The 21124-nt window shown below is 39.4% G+C and overlaps 2 protein-coding genes across 2 annotated transcripts; both read right to left on the reverse strand.

Annotated features, from left to right (window-relative positions):
* Window positions 1-579: 579 nt before the first annotated feature.
* On the reverse strand, window positions 580-15484 carry LOC145486655 (helicase POLQ-like). Its single transcript, XM_081465357.1, has 18 exons — window positions 14735-15484; window positions 13687-13865; window positions 13219-13347; window positions 12521-12592; window positions 11841-11913; window positions 11357-11454; window positions 10223-10333; window positions 9262-9410; window positions 8493-8729; window positions 7594-7735; window positions 6602-6706; window positions 5799-6000; window positions 5373-5530; window positions 3967-4065; window positions 3131-3307; window positions 2387-2500; window positions 1700-1834; window positions 580-675 (listed from the first exon to the last, which is right to left on the reverse strand). Exons 1-18 carry the CDS (start codon window positions 15342-15344, stop codon window positions 580-582), a joined length of 2886 nt encoding a protein of 961 aa, XP_081321483.1. The 5' UTR covers window positions 15345-15484.
* Window positions 15485-16081: 597 nt separating this feature from the next.
* LOC145486658 (tRNA N(3)-cytidine methyltransferase METTL6-like) lies at window positions 16082-21124 on the reverse strand. Its single transcript, XM_081465366.1, has 5 exons — window positions 20907-21124; window positions 19864-19995; window positions 19437-19607; window positions 18296-18437; window positions 16082-17535 (listed from the first exon to the last, which is right to left on the reverse strand). The coding sequence occupies exons 1-5, from the start codon at window positions 21120-21122 to the stop codon at window positions 17387-17389; spliced, it is 810 nt and encodes a 269-aa protein (XP_081321492.1). The 5' UTR covers window positions 21123-21124; the 3' UTR covers window positions 16082-17386.

Here is a 21124-nt window from a genome sequence, read left to right on the forward strand (position 1 = left end):
CTTCACATAATATTTCAAAACTCTATTTAACGTTTTAGGGGCCTGATGGTTGGATAAATATTTTAAATAAAGTCCAACTTGTGTTTTCAAGCTAGCGCCTTCAGTTAGAGAAGATTTTTGTGCGTCACTTTGTACATCATCATTTGTAGGCGTAACTTTTTGTACATCACATTAGAAATTCATTCTTACAAACACATGTAATTGTTTGGTGTAGCTACTATTGTTTGGGTTGCTAGAGGCATAATTGGTATTTTTTCATTTATTATTCTTTTAGCCAGGAGCTGAGCGGAAATTTCTACTTATTATATACTGCACGCACATTAATAGTCCAATCATATTCAAACACTTTACTGCTACTAGTAACAAAACGAAATGAAACACTGTTACTACTTCAGCTAAGCAATTTCGAAATAATTTATATTTTGATATTCAAGTAATTTTCTTTGGATAGACCAATGTTTACCCCGCCATGTCAAGTAATTTCGATTATTAAAATGGTAGGTACACAACCGTATTCACGCACTGTCGCCTCCTTTCTTTGTGCAGTATACAATTAACAATTTTCCAGTGAAATTATAATTAATTTTCTGTTCGTTCTGTTGTGGCTAGTTCTGGTGCGGTTGTCATTTCTTCAGCCTCTTCTCTCAAAGCGTCAGCTTTCTCTTCTAACAGCATCTGAAAAGGAGATAAGAACTCTTTCAGTCCCAAGGTCAATATACGAACTCTAGCTAATTCTTTGTAGAAGTTGATTTCAGTTCTACAATAGACTATTGCTCGCAAATGAAGCGCGAAATAACTGTTGATTGAATGTGAAAATTACACATTTATAAACAATAAGATAACACAATATCAGCGCGCTGGAACCTGGATCTAGCACAGGCTTCAGATCAAGCACTCCGGGTTCAAGCCAGCCCCGGCAGTACTGGTTATCAGCCCAGACCGGGTCATTTGTGTTGTGTTCTTGGGCAAGACACTTTGCTCTGACAGTGCCTCTCTCCACCCAGATGTGCAAATGGGTACCGACGTATTTAGTGCTGGGAGGGCGGCGGGGTTAAACCTGCGATGGACCAGCATCCACGGTGAATAGTAATACTTGTAGTCGCTCCGTTGTACAGAAACCGTGCATGTAAATTCCATGCCAAACAATGTTTTCAACATGTAAATCGTCTGTAGACCTGAGAAGAATAACTCAGAGCTTGCGATTTACTATCTGGTCCAAGTATGTAACAAAACAAGCGAGTGCAGTACCAGTGTTGTGAATAATTAGGTTGCATTTAAGTTTTCTGTACATAACGTTTCTGTAAAACTGACACCAGATTTGTGGGTATATTGACAAACTGAAAACGCGACTGTACGTGCTATTTTGCAGCAAAAAAGATCGTACGAACTGATAGTAGTACAGAGGAACTTCATTAATCCGGTTACCAACGAACCACAAAAATCTGGCCATATTAACGGGCTGGCCGTTTTTAAGGGATTCTTTAAATAAGAAAATGACTGACTGAGCTTTTGATCGGGCCAGAATAAAGTGGCCGCAATAACGAGGTGCGGTGGCCGTAAGGGGAGGTTCCACTGTAATAGTAATAGTAATAATTTAATTAAATTAAAAAGAAAATAAAGTACTTCAGTTAAAATCAAATCAAAAAAGAAAGTAAAGTAAAATGAGAGAAAGTATTTCACACATTAAGATAGGTTTCACCTTGGCCGCCGAAACGATCTGATGAGCTTGACGCCTGGAGAGATGTTCAATCTGTGTTACAAGTGAACTGGCATCGGCCCAGGCCAGGCTGCTAAGGGTTTTATAGCCTGCCTTGAGTAACTGGCGAGCGCGAGCCTGTGAAGCAATAAACATAATTAATCGTAAATGTTACCTCTGGGTTTAGGCATGACTCGAGGGAAAACTTTGTTAACGATGAGTGAGACCTCAGTGAGACCAGGTTAGACATTTCGTGACCATCTATGTAAAATAACACAGAATGAGACCAGGTTAGCTCACTAGAAATGGTTAACACGTCTCCGGTTAGCTTCCGGTTGGTTCCACTCGAATTGCTTCCGGCTAGTTCCACGCAGGTTTGCCTGCGGTTAGCTTTCATTTTGTGATTTGGGTGACACTTTACTACATATATTTAGGCTTGTTGTATTTAAATTTAAAAAATTCATCCTCTTGCAGCCAGCTCTCCGACGGTGTAGTGGATACGTGAAAGCATCCTGAAACAAATTTCTCGGGCTCGACTCCCGGTGTCCACATCTTAAAATTTCTTTCTTCTTCTGTATATGAATTTAAAAAAATCTAAGTGTTGAGTACACTTTATGTAAAAATTAGTAAGTGTGAAAACTGGTTCCACTCATTGAGAATTAAGGTCTTCCCGGTAAGTTTAGCACTTACCTGTTTAACACCAGGAACCTCCATCAGAGGTACAAGCTCCAAACTTGCCGTGTAGGACAATTTCTTCACCATGGCTTCAAGCAATAGATACACACCCCAAAACTCGTTCAGTTCCTGAAGGAGAAAAACACAGAGAGAAAGAATCAACACTGATAATTTACTGCGAGGAGTCTGACAGGTTGGATCACTAACTCCAAATGACCAGAAACGCTCCTACACAGGTATCGTTTCACTCTTTTTTTAGGATCCGGTTTGCACAAAACGGACTGTTTTGTTGTCTTTTAACTCTTTCACTGAATTTATTAAGCGTAGTTACTACTAATATAATAATTTCAGTCTTTAGAGTCTGAGGACCATGTGTTCATTTTACTTTATTTTTTAGTCGTGCCCTGTTTTCTGCTTCCCACACTAACTATCCTTAGTTTCACGACTATTCAGAGCGGTTTTCACTTGAGTATAGAGTATTGAAAGTAATTTGAATTTACCTTGATTTTGCTTTACTACGTTGTGATTGGCTTAAAATTCTCACGGTACTTTCTCGACCAATCAGAAGTAAAACCAAAACCAATCGTGACACACTCATACAAGTTTTCCCGCGCTTAGTGTCGACTACATGTAATTGCCTCGAGTTTTGATTTGTTCACTGGATTGCCAGTGTCCTTTGTGACGGGCCCAAATGATTGGTTTTGGTTCCAACCCTGAAACTCGCTCTTGAGTATATTTAATTTTCAACCTCGTACTTACCCCAGTAAAGTGCACCATACACGAAGCGAACGAAGAAGCTGAAGTCAATAGATTCTGCACAAATCCTCGTGTCACCTTAAATACGCTGGCTACTTCCCATACTGTGTGTTCTTTTAACAACTTGTAAAGGATGAGAGTTAAGAAGAACCTCTTCACTGTAGCTTGCTCACTCATGTTCTAAATAACCGCAAGAAAGAACATGACTTGTCAGAGGATAATACGAAGTCTAACAGTGGGTTGATTGATTTAAAAGCGCGCTTTTTTAGACAATAGACAACAGCAATTTTTTCTGTAAAGGAAGGTCAGGGGCGATTGAGCTCCTTAGAGAGCTGGCTCAATAGACAGAGAATTATTTGAAAGGGGTTTACTAGGGAGTGTGTACAGAATGGAGAGGGGTAATATTAGAAGTGGGTGAGAGAATGGGTTTAAAACTGGAAAATCAAGAGTCAGTGGCAAACCTTTTTCCATAGAACTTACGAGAGAGTGAATTATTTAACAAAGAACGAGCTTAATGATAAAGGGGATAAATTAACGGGAAAGGATTACAGAACGCGATCCAATTTGAAGATAATGTGATTAACAAAAGGTAGTTTTTAACCTTAAATTGGGTGGGAACGATAAGAAAAGTTAAAATGAGGAACTAAAGGCAAACTATCTTTAGCGATCATTTAGAGACGTAAAAATAATCTGATCCAGAGGTCTTTTAAAAGAGGGTGGAAAATTTCCTTTGCACTTTCTGTGATCTAATCGGTTTCCTCTTTCCTTTCTAGGGCTAGAGGTGGGACTTCAAAGGAATTATTACTTTCTAGCACTGTCGAGTTAATAATGTTATTTACCTTTTTCCCTTGCTGCCCAGTTGCTCTTCTTGATAAAAAGCTCTCTGTGGCCCCAAACAGCTCGGCTACTTTCTGCTCTGACTCACTTAATGATAACACCTGATATGAAATATTAAATATGAGATTCGTAAACTAATACCAAAAAACTATTCGAGAATACAATACAGTCTAAATTGATCGTTGTAGGTAACTATAACTATTTATAGGGGCGACCTTTACCGTTTACAAGGTTGTTTATAATTGGCCAAACAAAACAGTAGGTGAACAACACAAACAATGCCTCTAGCCCGGAAACCAAAAGAAGCGCAGATTAACAAGAACGAATCAAAATTCAAAGAGGTACAGGTCAACTGTATTTATACGTGAGATGATGTTTCCTCATTTGTATATGCTATTCAGTTTAATTTCATACCCAAAGACCGAAGGTTAAATAGCCCACAGTTTCCCATACCAATTCTAAAAGTTCCCCATAGTAATGTAATACAAGTTATCTTTCAGTATCATAATGTACCATCATCAGTTTCATGGGAGTGTAATACCGAAATTTATACCATGCCATAGAAAATACAGCCAATCAGAATACAGGAAAGCTGTTATATACTCGACAGTACTACACCAAACCTTCCCATCATGCACTGCATTGAATGAGTCGGCCATTGTATTTGCTACAGCAAGGTATAAAATAGTTGTTCAACACTATCTCGTGGTATACCATGGTATCCCACTTGCCACCTGTATTTTCTTAGTATACACACGAGCCTTTGGGAAAATACAAACGACTCGTAGGATATTCCATGGTATACCCCTCGAAAGGGTTACATAAATAGTATTTATTGAAACCTGGTTCATTGTATAATGCAATTCGAGAGTTTTCATTGGCTTAGCCATCATGGTATATCAGCCATTATACCATAGTTAACTATGATTATACCATGCTCCACGAATATGGTAAGCGTACGCGTGATTTTTTGTGGGCATTTATATTTTTATTTTAGTTTAATTTTCTATATTTTGCGGGAATTTTTAATAAAACAGTTATTCCACTCGCGCTTGTTGGATTTCAGATGATTATAGCCAACTCAAATCCAACGCGCGCTTATGGAATAGTTGTTAAATATTCAGGAAAGAAATATGTTGGCCCTTGTATGTTTAACAACGACTCCAATTTCCTGCAAGAAGTCTGAGGAGTTAACACCATTATCTTGTCCCACATTTTCGCACACACATGTACTGTTATCTTCAGATACGTTTGAGAGACCGGTCATTAATACAGATGTCCTTTGATCTCTGGGATTGCGTTGGACAAAAACAAGATGGTGCCACAGGAAGATGCATGGTCTATGGAAATGTGCGGTGTTCTTCCGAAGCAAAATTCTGAATCCACTGTGCATAGTGCACTATTTTACCTGCTTAAAGTAAGTCATCCAGTCAGGCTCGATTGAATCCCTCAAGTCCGGCGGTGTGACAAGATACAGCAGATGAAGTTCAGTAGTTAGGACAAGGTCCTCCTGCGCTCTTGCAAGCTCGCTGTAAATCATGGGACTGCTATCCACATCAATGCACCCTACACAGGTAAGCAACCTTAAACAAGGGTTCCAACGAATGATTTCGAAATTGCCATACACAATATGGATAATTCTCCTTCGAAATGTTGCCATAGTTTACATAATTAAGCTATATTGTAGTTAATACAAACTGACATAGTTCTATATAACTACGACAAAAATTCCAGTTCATAGCTTTGTCACTTCACAGTTCTGTTAAGATGTTTTATCTATCATTTTCATTCCTAATCGATTAATCAAACAACTTTCTTTGGTCTATATTCATACCTTTAAAAGTCGCCTGTCCAAGATGAGTAACTTCTATCTTTCTGCTCTCCGTAGGACCAGAAATATTAACATGTCCCAGCTTCTGTAACGAGTCCAGAGATTCCTCCATCTGGTCAAAAATGTCTACCGACTGCGATTTTGATTGCACGCACAGTAACGTGTTTTGCATAAACTGTTTCAGTTCTTCAGCGGTCGTGCACAGCTATGAAAAGAAAAAACCGTTTCAATGTTAACTACCAAGGGCATTATATGTAAATGCAGCTTCGATCGCCGGTGAAAGTTTAAAACGATTCAAATCGATCTCGAATAGACATAAAAAAAACATAACAAGCAACAACATTGTTTTAACAAACTGTAGTTTGCATTTAGTTTTTTTGAAACAGAAGTAACATCTAAGTTGAAAACTCTTGGTTTGTATCTTAATCCCTCGCATTTCTTTGAGGCCAAGTAATAGAGCAACATTTTATTTGAAAGTCTCTCAACTTGTTGCGCAACATTGTTGCATTGCGCGTATTGCAATTTGTGGCAACATTTTTCACACAGTTAAACTCTTGTTTACTTCACACTGCATGTTGCCGCAACTTGCAACATGGGTGGTTATCATTTTCAGAACTCGGTCTTCATGAGCAATTCAGTACAATCCTGACATGTATGTTCCAAAACGACACGCGCCTTATGTGTCACAGCCTGTTTAAATTTCAAGGCAACCTATAAATTCTCCTAACTGATTCTTATACATGTTCTACAACTTGCCTGAGAGAGTTTAGTATTATGATCATTGCGTTTTCTTTACATGCACTCACTTCGAGTCCAATAAGTGTGAGAAGCATAGCTCGTAATCCTTTGCCATTGTCAAATAACAAACTACTGCAACAGCTCTCCAAGGGCCCTGAAAACAGGTGTTGGATCTGTGAACAAGAAAAGACAGAAGATAAAGCAAAGAACAGCAAAGCTCCCAAGACGCTGCTCGTTCTCGCTTGACGCATCTCGTTACTCGCGAGACGCCTCACATTTCTCGCGAGACCCAATTAGAAAATATAAGAATACTTGAATTGTTGGGCCCGATTTTAAAATGAACACGAAAGTCGTGTTTTAGACCTCGTCCACACTAACGCGTTTTGGTGTGAAAAGGCAAACTGATGCGTTTTTGCCTGTAGATCGTCCACGCTAAAACAATCAAAAACGCTAATCGTTTTAGCCGCGAACGCATACATTTGTCCAGAGCCGAGACAATTGAAAACGGAGCCCTATGTAATGCAGACAGCGAAAACAATACGAAAACGGTATTGTGGAAGGGGAGCGTTTTCGGCGAAAACCCATCGAAAGTGCATCGATTGGAAAAAACATTAACAAACACGTGTATTCTATTTTAAATTCTGGGAGCTTGTAATTAACAAACTTTAGCAAGAACTCTCGAAAAATAGCCCCCGAGGCACTCACATAAAAAGGTCGGGGGAGCTCGTCGGAACTTTTGATAAGAACCCCTGAGGGATACCAAGATCCTGTTTTAAGGGCGTGGCTTGGACCTCTTCTTCACCCTTAAGAGGTGCCAATTCTAAAACAACAGAACGTCTCCTGTCATTTTTTTTTCCGCTCCACACCCTAAAAGGTACCAAAAAAGCTCCCACTGTGGACGTTTTGAGGCTGAACACCCTGAGAAGCACCACAACCGCTTTTTGAACCTCTAAAATGTACGACAAGCAGCCCTTTTTTTATATGGATGTGCCCTCCCCCCTCCCCCCGGTGGGAAAAAAGCATGTGATTGTTGGCGCATTACGAACAGCAGAATTCTTACCTTAGGTTTGTCAGAATCTTTGATAATAAGAATACTCTCTCCTGAAGTGTCAATGCCTGCTCGTCCCGCTCTGCCGATCATCTGTTTGTATTGACTCTGGCTGAGTATAGAGATACCCACATACGGTGCACGGATAATGACTCTGATCACAAAAATTATACGGTGGCTATTAATTCTCAGATCATGCTCCAAGTGAATTTAATTTGCACACTCTTCACCTGTAGTCGTGTACCCTAATTCACAGTCTTCCTAAAGCTGGCGAAAAAAATAGTTCAACATCGACGATATTCGTAACCAAATGCAGAAAAATGTCGAACTAACTCGTGCTTGGGATAGACTGTCCACAGCCGTTTCCTTTTTTTTTTCCTTCTCTCAGACAACTGTTCCCTTTTTACTTCTCAGAAAAATCGAGCGAGCGAGGTGAACGCTCGTCTGATTTCCCCGAGGTTTTTATTTTGTTTGTGCCCTCAACGATGTAAGGCTGCGTTCCTTTGGGGTGATCTGGATCAGGATCAGTGATTCAAGATCACTCAGATCATGCTGCATCAAAGGACCGCAGATGAATTCAATCTGGCCAAGGATTAGTCGGTTTCTGCGATGCACCATGGTCCGAGTGATCTTGGATCACTGATCCTGATCTAGATCACCCCAAAGGAACGCACCCTAAGAGAAATGTTTGGCAACATATTGATACGAGAAGGGTAGGATTCTGGTCTCTCAAAGAAATTTGCAGAAACAGTTCGAAGAAAAGTCTAATGTCTTTGCGCCCATGCAGGTACAGAATGGAGAAGGTAGAGGCCAGTTGAAAAATCCGTGTTGCCCTCTTCTCTTCCAATCATCACTTGTTAAAAATTGCCCCTTCAGCTCCCCTTTCCATCCCTACCAAACAGACTACAAACCTCTTTGCCGGTAGATTAACACCCGCTGCCAGAGTAGAGGTACATGTCAGAAGGCATAGTACCCCTTGACTGTAACCATCTTCAATTAGTTTCCGCTCGTCCATTGTCAGTCCACTGTGATGGTATGCAATTCCGAAAGGAATGGTCTGTCTTAACACAGGACACAGACCACAAGCTTCATTGTACAGAGCCCTCATCAGCTGCTGCCTCTCCATGGCTTTCACTTGGCGTAATTCCCTACATGCGTGTAACCAGACACTTTGTTACAAGTTTTAGAAGAGAAAATGCACTGAAACCAATATTGGAGCTTTCACTATCAAATATCAGATACTTGATTACAAGTTTTAGAACAGGAAATATTGGGGCTTTCACTATCAAAGCTTTCACTCCACATGATTCCCTGCAATAGATGTGGGTAACCGGATATCTCACTACAAATTTTCGAGGAGAAAATGCACTGAAACCAGCTACTGGAGCTTTCACTATCAAAGGTAAAAAATAGTCCTTTCTTTTGACACGGTGGAAATCCTTGATTTTTTCAAGGTCCTTCCCGGTTGTAGGAAGTTCTCCTGCTCTTCACAATCGGGTTTTGAACCTCGTGGACACTTTTTCATTCCAATCTTACTAAGTTTTTGCAGCTGACTCTTGAGTAGCTCTTCTCAAATCACTGACTTGTAACGTGAAATAAGTGAGGTTCTTGAAGAGAAATTCCTCTCTGGCCTAGCTAATACAACTCAGAAAAATAAATACCAAAGAATTTACGCTTTACCTGGGCATTAACTTTATGAGCAGTAATGCCAAGTTTTCACAGGTCTTCTTGGTGGAACAAAAAACCAGACAGGAGTGATCAGGAACAACCTCCAAAACTAGGGCTAACAACTGATCTGGATCTCGCTTCAGGATTTCTTTGTTTTGGCCCTGAAAACAATGACAAGCGTTTCAGAGCAACAGGGCAATGTTACAGCCACAAACAAGCGTGTTCACTGCCAGAATTTACATCAAGTGGTTTTGGTCCAGCCCTGACCAGGGGTTTGTGTTGTATTATTGTCCAAGGCACTTTGTATTCCCTAGTACTTTATGCACAAAGTACTTGAGAGGCAAAGGAGCCCAATGGTCAGTGTGCTAAACTCCAAACACGTGGTCCCCTCCTTATATACTCTCTTTTTCTTTTATAAGAGAAAATGATACTGTTTTTCCGGTCAGGGCTCAATGTTCTTATTTTCCTGGCAGTTTTAGACTGAAAATAATCTTGAGAATATTCTTAGATTATAATGGCATTTCTGTTTTCCAATGTCGATTTGGTGTCTGGATGATGTTTAAGTAATTTTGCAGCCAGCCTGTAGGCATTTGAGCCTAATATAATGCACATAACTTCTGATATAATATTAGCATTGAATATATGGCGGCTAGTCAAGCGCTGTTTTGGTCACTCTTTGGCTAGTTTTGCCATTTAGAGAAAGGAAGAAATTCATACAGTTTTAAAAACATATAGTAATGTTGTGTTGTATTTTACAAATTTTCAACGCACAAAATCATATTCTTTTCAAAATCTCAGTCTCAGGTTTATTTTTGAAATATGCTTAAAACTTCGCAAACTTCAGCCTTGATATTCTTTTAAACCATATTCTTATAAAAAAGAGAGAGTGTAGTGTTATGGGTTACAGCCCGTAATGACAGCCTGTCATACTATGTTGATTTCATAAGCCAGTAAATCACTTCTCCCTACCTACCTGTCTGTTATTAATCCTCCTGAAAACTTTACCAGTTTCATCCTCAGGATCTGAAGGTTTAGGAACCTTGTAAATGTGATGACCCACTTTCACAAACTCCTTCAGCTCGACCTGATTTGAAGTACAAATTAAAACAATGAGGAAAAAGACATGGTTACACAAAAAAAAGCTTACCCCACGCTTTTACACCTTTTCATGTGAGATGTTTACATGCAAATATACAGGGAGAAGCTGAAATCAGTAAAACCTTATCCCAAGGATAAGTTTCCTCTCTTATTTAGGTGAGGAAAACCCTATTAAAACCCCTCACCATGTATAACTAACAGAAAGGGGTTTACAAGTTACATCTTAAATACACTGGAAGTCCAGTGACCAAAAAAGCTAGAAATTGATTGCCTTCAAAATTACAGTCAGATATTTAGCTACAAACACCTACCCCCATAAGTGGACAACACTGAATAATCACTTTAAAAAGAAGATGTTGTCCTAGACTTTGATCAGACAGACAGACAGACAGATACTTAGCTTTTCCCTCATTAGTCGCTTGTAATTTGTCAAGGACAGATATTACATTAATCTCTCATGAGCAAACACCTCTCCTAAATGGGTTAATACTTATTCTTACACCAAGGGTGGTCTTATTATCTAGGAAGGTAAGGTGAAGTCTATGTTGAGCCAGGGGTCCATGTAACCATTCACCTAATCATGGCTTCTTCAGGGGTTTCATTAAAGTGAATAACGTTTTCAGCAGTTTTTTGAACTGAAAAAAATTACAAGAAAAACTGTCCTCCAGATGTTCAAACCAGCCGGGCAAAATCATCCTCACGGCCATTCAATTTTCCCGGTGCCTGGCCCTGAATGAAACCCCTGGCTTCTGTAGCACTATTAAAGAGACTAGGAGGATTTCTACTTGCCCCCCTTCCCTGGTTTAAAGCATTACATTTGCCAGTACCCATGTATACACCTGGGTGGAGAGAGGCACTGTGAGAGTAAAGTGTCTTGCCCAAGAACACAACACAATGTCCACAGCCAGGGCTCGAACCCGGACAACCCAAGCTGGAGTCCAGTGCACCAACCATTAGCCGGGCCACCACACCTGCACTATATTGGGATCTAATTTAACTGTACACTTACTGGTCTAAAATCATTTGAATACACCTCAGCCTTTAAAAATGCCTTCAAGTCTGCAATGTTGCTTAAAGTAGCACTCATCCCAATTATCTGGGTGGTGGCTGCAAATCAAAATGCAAAAGAAATCATTTCAATGAGATAAATTGACACTTGCTAACTACTCTTTACTCAGTACTGTTTAAAAGAGTACAAAGTATAGTGAACAAGTTAATACAATTTCACTTCAAAATATAAATGATTAAAACTCATAAAAATATTTAACTGCAAGGATTTTCTTGCAAGAGTATAACATGCATATCACAGCACCCAGAAAGCACTGTGGGTTGTAAAATTACCTCCATTTCTGTGGATATACCATTTTTTACGGGCTGTTCCAGTCAGATTTCACTATGATGTGAACACAGCAATATTATACTTAAAAGTTAGATGTATACAAAATTTGTCTGGTAATTATTTTATGTGAAATCATGATTCATATCCTACTTACAAGAAACAAACATGAGCTTGGCCAAACACATCTCTAAGGTGGCACCCCTTACTGTTTCACCCAACATATGTAGCTGGTCAGATACAGAAAAAAAACAATGTTAGACAAGGAAATATTGACTAGCCTATAGGGACATTAAATTATATACATGTATGATTACAGCTTCTTCTATATTATAATAATCAACTTTCATAAGTGGAGAAGTGAAATTAATATGTAATATATATACTTAGTAAGTAGTTTTGATCTTCTGAACTAGTCTTTCCATGAGACTTAAATGGAAGTTAAAGCCAAAAACCAAAAGCACTAGTAAGAGTTACCACTAATATTCCTGGAGTAGTTTAAATTAATATTTCGTTGCTGTAATCAATGGTGAGAGGATTCAACAACGAGCAAAATATTAACTGAACAGCTTCCATATTAGTGACATAATAATAGGTTATTCTATCCTATGGATATTCCTTGTTATACATGTATATATCATGTATCTTGTTCTCTACATTATGTAAAGGACAGAGTATTAACTGAAGCTATTATTAATAAAATTATGAATAACTAATAAAATATAATAAATTCAAGCAGAATTTTACGATAATCAACAACAGATGTTCAACACACAAGATATTATCAGCAGACACCCAGATTGTAGAACAAACTTTGGATTCTGATACAGTGTGTACCTCATCAACTACCACTAGACCCAATGTTGAAATTCTGCTTTCTCCAATGAGGCTGTTAACCAGGGCATTTGCCTGTTGAGAAACACTTACATATCACTATAACGATATAAATAATCATAATTTAACAACCCTACCCCTCAAGATAAGACCTAAGTCAAATCTTTACATTATTTCAAGTGTATAACCTCATTTTCAAAAGACTCTCATTTATTACCTTTTATCCATCAGTCTGCTAATCTAAAGAATAACACATCAGTTTTAATAGTGGAGCTCTGGAGGCTCGAAAAGTGGAACACTATAATTCTAGGGAAAGACCCACATTACAACAACAACAACAACAACATGCACGGATAGAAATAAGTGCAGATACATGGAGATACATTAGATACATGCATTCAGAGAAATAGAAAACCATGCAACACCTTTTTTCATGGTCAACATGACCAGCAGCATGGAATATGCTAATAGGTCAACCAAGTCATGCAGCCTCAGTTTACTGCATACATCTCTGATCATAATGGACATCCATGTTATGTTCAATTGACACCTGTCAAATCAAGGTATCCGCTGACAAGTATCATGTGACCATATTGCAGGCTCAGGTTTGACCGCTGGCCAGGTAATGGTTTTCAATTGTTTTTCAGTTGCTTATGGGTTTGAATCAACATTACCCAACAAAAAGCAAAACATGCTCAAACCTTTTCTATTGTTGCAATGTACACAGACTTCTTTTTGCGTCTGCTGCGGGGTGGAATTTTCCCTCGACTAGCAGCATACTCCTCCACTAAGAAGCCAAGCTCAACAGCAAATTGAGTCAAAGATTTAACCTGTTCATTAATAGTGAAGCAATCAAAACATGCATCAGTGTTTGGCAGGCTACCTTTCTCCCTTTAATGCTGGGGGCAACCCTATGATGCACTAGCATACCATCCAGGGGGGAAGCAGAAATATTCTGAGACACTTCATGCTACAGAAACCAGGATAAGCTCTGGCCTGATGGGCCACTTGGCTCGTATATGCAAACTTTACCTTTTTTCCCTGAGACCAAGACATGTTGTATGATTTTGTCTAGTAGCTGCATGGTTGACAACCCTTTCTCACTTTTAAATTTTTAATGCCAATCATTCAGCATCAGGTATCTAGTTACAAGTGAAGTAAAAGAATACCTTTTCCTGAACAATGGACACAAATGGAAGAACAAACAAGGCATCCTTTTCTTGTAGCAGCAGCTCTTTAAAGATAAGAATTTCTGCAACCAAGGTTTTGCCTCCACTTGTTGGAAGAGAGTAAATCAAGTTTCTTCTCTCCTTGATAGCTGGCAGATTGAGGCAGTCTGTCTGCCACTCTGCAAGAAATGTACTGCATTAGAAGGATAGTCCTTAGCTACTAATAGCAGTATTCAACTGGCAATTTTCTATACAAATGAAATTTTCTAGGAAGGCTGCAACTTTCTCACTGATACCTACTGAGGAAAAATAATAATTAGAAGTTTTGTACTCGCCTAGTTTACCACATAAAGCCTCATGCTTTAATTCTTCTGCAGTCCATTGTAACTAAGCTGTAAATATTGCAAAATTTGGACCACTTGGGGAGCCAATCAGAATTCTTTTTTTATCGCGGACCAGTTCAGCCATGTAATAAATATGTGCATAACTCTCACCAAATCATAAAACCGTTTCCTGACTGGCTTCTTATGGTGCACTTTTTATGACAATGTTTTTATAGTACAGCTGTATGTAAGTAATTTAGGAATAACTCTTTTCATAGTTCAATAACAATAAATTTATCAAAACCAACACTTGTTCATGCACACAATTGTGTCACAGTAGCAGCATTTACTTCAACAGCTGATCGATCCCCCGTCGTGGTCAGTGTAAAAACACAGACTGTGGACTGCAGACTGCGGACTGCGGACTGCAGACTGTGGACCGGGGGTAAAATGCAGACTGCACACTGTAGACTTTGTTACTGAATGGTGTTACCATTTCCACTAATGAGAGCTAACCAAAAACAGTTTAGCCAGAGTGTTATTCAGGCTAACCGGAGTGATATTCAGGCTAGTTGGAGCACTATTCAGGCAAACCAGAGTGCAGACTTACCCTCTGATTAGCCTGAATAACCCTGTTTACGGTGTTAGCCATGCTCGATAATGGAAATAACAACTTTGGATAAGTCACAGCTAACATCTACAACTACCAAGAAATCATCTCTTACCATACAAATTTTCTATTCCTTTGTACTTCTGTAACAGCTCTTTGACTTCAAGTGGCAAGCCAAAAAACTGGTTTGACTCTTCTTTCATCGAAGTTACACAATTGTCACGTTGAACAGGAGCGGAGGCAGCTGATGATGAACTAGTGATTTCACTCAGATTTAAGGCAACTAAAGCGCTATCGTCGCCATAAAAGCTGGAGGTGTCCACTACACTTTTGAAATCAGTTCCAAAGGGCGAACTACTTTGTCCTTCAAACTTTGGTTCATGTTTATGAACACTCGCCGAAACCTGAGCGACACAATCCCTTCTGACTGGGGTGCTACAGAAGTTTTGAGCAAAACCAACATCATTTAAAGGGTTTTTGCATTTTCCTGAAGGCCGTTGCTCGTTCACTTCACTCTCACTACAGCTGCTGTGCGAACTCCTTCTCTTTGACCTCTTACTCCTTTTGACCTTCAAGTCGGAGGTTGTCTGAATTTCGTTGCTTTTTACATAATCTGCTGTCAACTTGCGTCTAAAATTGACCTTCTTCACCGATGGTACATCTTCGCATCGCCTTTTATGGTCGTTTACTGGAAGGGAATACACTTCCCTTTTCGCAGTATTCATTTCTTCTAAGCTTAAAATCCATCATATGGATCCCCTTCGTTTATAGCGACTACAAATACCTCTTCATACTTCTTGCGCAACGAAGTCTCTGTGGGCAGCCATGTTCATCATCTGGCGCGCAAACTCTCTATCCCATCGGGTCATAGTGGGGGCCTTTATCAGTAACCTGGGCCGGGAGGGCTAGGAAGACTGGGTCGGTTCTGCAACTTGCTGAAATTTCTTAGTACCTTTAATTCGTCAATTTCGTCCAGTTTTATCATCAATAAGGGGAGAGAAGCCCATTTTTTTTTTTTTTTTGCTCTGTCCCTGAGGAGCAGATCACAGCACAAACTGTACTAGTTCCTACAACAAACAGAAAGCTCTGTAAGTATCGATTTGACTCAAGCTTTGTCTGATTCTTGTGAAAGCCTATGATTCAACACATTATGCCCATTAATTATATAACATTGTTTCTCGCTTACTTGTTTTAGTTTTGGGTGATGGACTTGATTAGTCCCTCTTCTCTCTACATCTGATACAAGTCAAGAAGCGAAAAAAGAGAGCTAGGTATGCAAAAATAATATAAATGTCTGAAGGAAAACCAGGTAAGACATATATTTTTCCCTCAATTTTACATTTTTTTAACGATCAAAGCAGGGTCAAATCTTTGTCAATGTACCAGATAAAATTACGCATGTTATTGTAAAACAATGCCTCAAGTAAAAGACTCAAGACAGAAAACATAAAACAGAATGCAGAACATGGAAAATAAATTTTATTTCCTTGACCCATTCTGATAGGTAACCTGTTGTTGGAATTCCCATGGTCTTATATGTTGCCAGTCACCACATTACTTACTTTGTTCCATGCACTTAAATATGTCAGATTGTGTTAAAAATTAAAAAATTAATGTACAAGAAAAGTCTCACTCCAGTTCTTCTTTCTGACTTTAATAACAGGTTGAGCTCACAAGCTTACTGGTACCTCACCCATTTTATTGTAACCAAGCCAGGAACAGGCAAGGGACTGAAGGAAGTGACTTGGAGATGATCATATGATGGTGTTCAAATGAGAGGGAACTTAAGACCAACTAGCCTGGCTCTCTTCCAGGAGCAAAGAAGAAAGAAAAATTCTCATTTTGCTTTTCTCACTTAAAACCAGATGGAGAACCTCACCATTTTCTCCCACTCCACTGTCTCTGGAGGAAAATTTTGAATCTCCACTGAAATTTGTCTACAAAGTTTGTAAAAGCAACAAAAACAATTGAATGGGTTGGTCAAAAACAATATTTTAAATGGAATATTTGTGTGATAAATGTACACATTTCATTTACTTTATTCAGGCTAACGGAAGAGGCAAGATAAAGTGATCTTCCTCTTGTAAAGATACTGTTTACATTATTTTTTCCCCTCCATATCTGACGTTGAAAACTTTGAGGGGAAGTTCACTATTGTCAGTTTGAAGACACCACCAGTTCTACAAGCTGTGAAAGTCTTGCTGCCTTTATAATTGTTTATGTAATATCCTCTGGAGCAGTCTTGTCAGTCTCATTCTAGGGTGCACAGGGTCACCATTCCATGGCTGAAGTTAACAGGACATCCATTACAATAAAACTTACACTAGTGAGGAGCAAGGATTGCACAGTGGTGAGAGCGATCGCCTCCCACAAATGTCGCCAGGGTTTGATTCCAGGTGAGCCCAGCACCATAATATATGAGTTGAGTTTGCTATTGGTTCTCTCCTTGCTCCAAGGTTTTTCTCTGAGTACTCCAGACTCACTCCCTCCACAAAACTGGAACATCTCCAAGTTCCAATTTGAACCAGTATAGAGGACCTGCATAATGGTGATGTGGCTTCCTCAGGAAATAATTATTGTAATTTAATTTATCTGGTCACAAGCCAGGGCATTGTCATTCATCTAATGACTGTATTTACTGTGCCTTGAACTCTTTTTATTCACTTTTGTTTTCAACCCAGTTGCATGAAATGAACCAGCAATTCTTTCAACCATAGCAGTGCTCAGCAGTGCTCAAATATCCCTTGGAGAATTGAGAAGGCTACAGTCAGGAGGTCTTTTCAGGTTTTATAAATTTAGCTTGCACAAATATCCTTGGAACATCAATGCCTTCCTTTTTATTTACTGTTCTCCTGTGTGCATATTCATTGGCCAGTGTTTGAAATCCAGCTTGATGAAAGAGTGTCTCAACAATATCTGCAAAATGAAAACAAAACAACGACATAAATTAAAGCAATATTAATAATAAATGCACAGCCTCGAACACTAGAGACTCCTTGGCATCCCAAACTGGATTTTCTTTCCTCCAAAACACCAGAACTACATTAAGTTATGTTAAGCAGCACAGCAAAGAGCAGGGAAGTCATGAGGAGAATGGAAAGTAGTCAATTCCCTCATGGCCACTTAGTTTCCTGCACCAGAATATCTAATGCATGGGAGCAGCAAAGACATGAGGAGACAGGAGACTGAGAGAAGTCAATTCCCTTGTGGCTTTATTGATTGTGCTTGTGGCTCAGGTACTGAAACATTTCAAAAATCCCACCAGCTATAAAAGCCACCTTGAAAAAATGCCTGATGCTGCAAATAAACTACTTGGATGTACAACAGCTATTTATTTATCCATACTTCATGTTGAGTTTGGGAACAGAACAATCAAAGGAGCTACTGGAAGATCTTGAAAAATAGAACTCAAGCATGTCTTTTTCTTTTATCCAGGCCAATCACTCCACTGCCCTGAACCATCAAATTTCCATAAGTGCCTTTCAACCTAAGTCTGCTTTTGGACAGTTTAAATTTCATTCAAGACTCCTGTGCTAGTTGTGATTCTGAAAAAAACATGTCTACCTATTTTTTTTTTTTTTTTTACCAGACGACAGTATTATCAGGAATGGATGAAAAGCAGTACAAAGAATACGCCATTTTGGGTGGATGCAACACAGGAAAACAAGTTGCTCACCTTTTGAAAAGTAATAAGCTCTGGTGCCATCTTGTCGAACATAAAAGTTATCTGAAAGTTTATTTGCAGGATTGAATCTCAGCATTGCGTGGTCATACAGTCCATAATCACGAAAAAACAGTATCCCACCTGGCTTGAGAACCTGATATGAACAAACTTAAAAAGTTATTGAATAGTTATTTTACACTTCATACAAAGATCTCTGAGTGGGTCAGTCTATTGGTTGGAAGTGAACTATTACAGCTTCATTCACTTGTCACTCACCTCACTCACTGTGATCTCACCTCACTCACTGCAAGCTTATACTCACAAACCTTGCTCACCAAGTTCACTAAGAGCTTACTGCGTTCACTGCAACCTCATCTTCACTTCCCTCTCTCCACGGAAGCTCACTTCACTCACTGCAAACTCACCTTTCTCACCAGGAGCTCAGCATGCTCACCTCGCACACCATGAGTTCACCACAAGCTCACTTTGCTAACCTATAGCTCACGGCACTCACATTGTTCACTGTGAACTGACTCACTCTTAGCTCATTGTTCATCTCCAGTTTATAATGCTTACTACATTCACTTATTTCACCCTGCTAACCTTGCTAACCATGAGCTCACGTCACTGACAATGCTCACCACAAACTCCCCACACTCACTGCAAGCCAAGTGAGTTCATCTCACTTGGTGTGAGCTGACCTCGCTCACCTTCAGCTCATTGGTTGCTTCCCCAAATCACCACCAGCTCATAGTAAGCTCCTCTCACCCACCTCTGGCTCATCTCCAGCTAGCCATAGCCACTTTGCTCAACACTCACACCTCCCTCATCATGCTCACCTCCCTCACTATGAGCTCACCTTGCTCATCTCACTCACAGCATTCACCTCAAGCTTACTGTGAGGTTGGCACTCACTCATGCTCACTATCTCACTACAAGCGCTCTGCATTCACCTCACTCACTGCAAGCTCACTTTGCTCAAGCTTGCCACACCCAGTGCACTAACCTTGCTAAACTCCCTTGCAACACAGTCAAACTGCCCTTAGAAGCATCAAGAACATTGTCTTTATAGAGGAGGTGATTATAAATGTAAACACTTAGAAAATAAAAAAATAATAACTCAGTAAGAGCAAGAATTCAAAGGGTTTTTCACCTGAATAATATTTTGAAGAACAGCCAGCATTTTATCAGGATGAATAGCAGAGAGAACAAACACCAAAGTTGCAATGTCCACACTACATTGTGGTACATGGGACTCCAAAGTGTCGACTGTTAAATCACACTGGAATGCATTCACCTTTCCTTCACTGAAAGCAGGATTTTCCTACACAGCCATGAAATAAAAGAGGAAAAACTTGTAAGATCAGTCATCTTTGAGTTGAGTTGAGTCCACTAAAAGGTGTACTTCTATGGTTCACTGGAAACACTGAACTACCATGAGCTGTTGGCGTGATGGTGCAAGAAAGGCAAATTTTGATAACTAAACTAAACAAGTGATTTAACATCAAGTCAACTTTATTCTGAAAAAGTTTTTAGGTTATAGACATCATTTGCATAGTTTTTATAAAAAAAACTCTTACCTTCACAAACTGGACAGCTCTTTTTGAGAAATCACAGGCATGAATAAATAGATTTGGGATTTCCTCAAGCAGTGGAAAGAAAAGATTTCCCACACCACATCCAGCCTCCAGTAAAACTTTACATGAATCTGGCTTCATTGAAAAAAATAAAAGATTTGTTTAGATGGCCAGTTGAAAAGGTCTCATGAAAAATCTTTAACCTCAGTGTTAGCTTAAAGGTTCATAGCACCCCAGGCAATGTCTCCAGAATATGGGACCTGGGTGTGGCTGGAAGCGTAGGACAGTCACTGAAAACATTGCTATTGAGTGTGGATCATAACCACTGCAATGACCCAACCTTCAGATTAGCCTCTGATGTGAATGGTAATATATTTCACAAGGTGTACAGTTTTTGTTTTGTTTTTGTTTTCATGAGAGCTTTTCATTTCAGCTTGGCTAGACAGTGCTAATATGTCTATGAGTACTAATCAGAGAAAAACAGTGATCTATAGCTATCGCAATACTGGATACCCACTGCAGCAGTGACAACAAGGACAACATACTCTGTTATGTTCTTGAAAATTTCAGGTATCTGTAGATCTACTGTCATGGTATTCAGTGCATCTACCAGTGTTAGAACTATCCTCAACTCAAAGTGTAAAGAGATGGTCTAGTTCCAAAAAGAAATATCACTAATTTGCCACTATGGCTCAAGTTCTCCAGAAAACACAGGATTTGCAGAATTTAAAAATGCGTTCCCAAAGCAACTATTCTGCACATCAAACCTTTTCTTTGTAGACCTTCTTGTTGCCATCGTTGTGGTTCACGTAAATTCACTATCCAACTATCCTTGTCCCAAGATTGTCCCCATGATGCCCCACAGCCCCCCTCCCCCCTGCTGCAATGGTTGCTGACCAAAAGGACTGTGGTAGAGAATGAGGGCATGACTATTACTGGCTGTGTGTTTTGCCTACACCCTTGAAATGAGTCATCTGACAACTGCTTTTAAATTCTTTAAATTTTCCCTCATTGGTCCATATGGCGGTCCATATAGTATTACTTACTTCACAGTTGTAAAACAACAACTCCTTAAATTCTGCAGTAGTCCAGTGTCTGTCTTTGAAAAAGTTTGTTGTGTTTCTCTTATAAAATAAATCCCAATTCTTTTGCGCTTCCTTTTCTAACTTATTCTGTTTGAAATCTGACACAACCTTGCTGTTGTCTTCAAGTTTTCTCCTTTCATCTTCAGTCAGAACGCGAAAGCTGGCCTTGTCCGCCATTG

Source organism: Orbicella franksi, chromosome 5 (assembly GCF_964199315.1).
Source record: "Orbicella franksi chromosome 5, jaOrbFran1.1, whole genome shotgun sequence".
Lineage (NCBI taxonomy): Eukaryota > Metazoa > Cnidaria > Anthozoa > Scleractinia > Merulinidae > Orbicella > Orbicella franksi.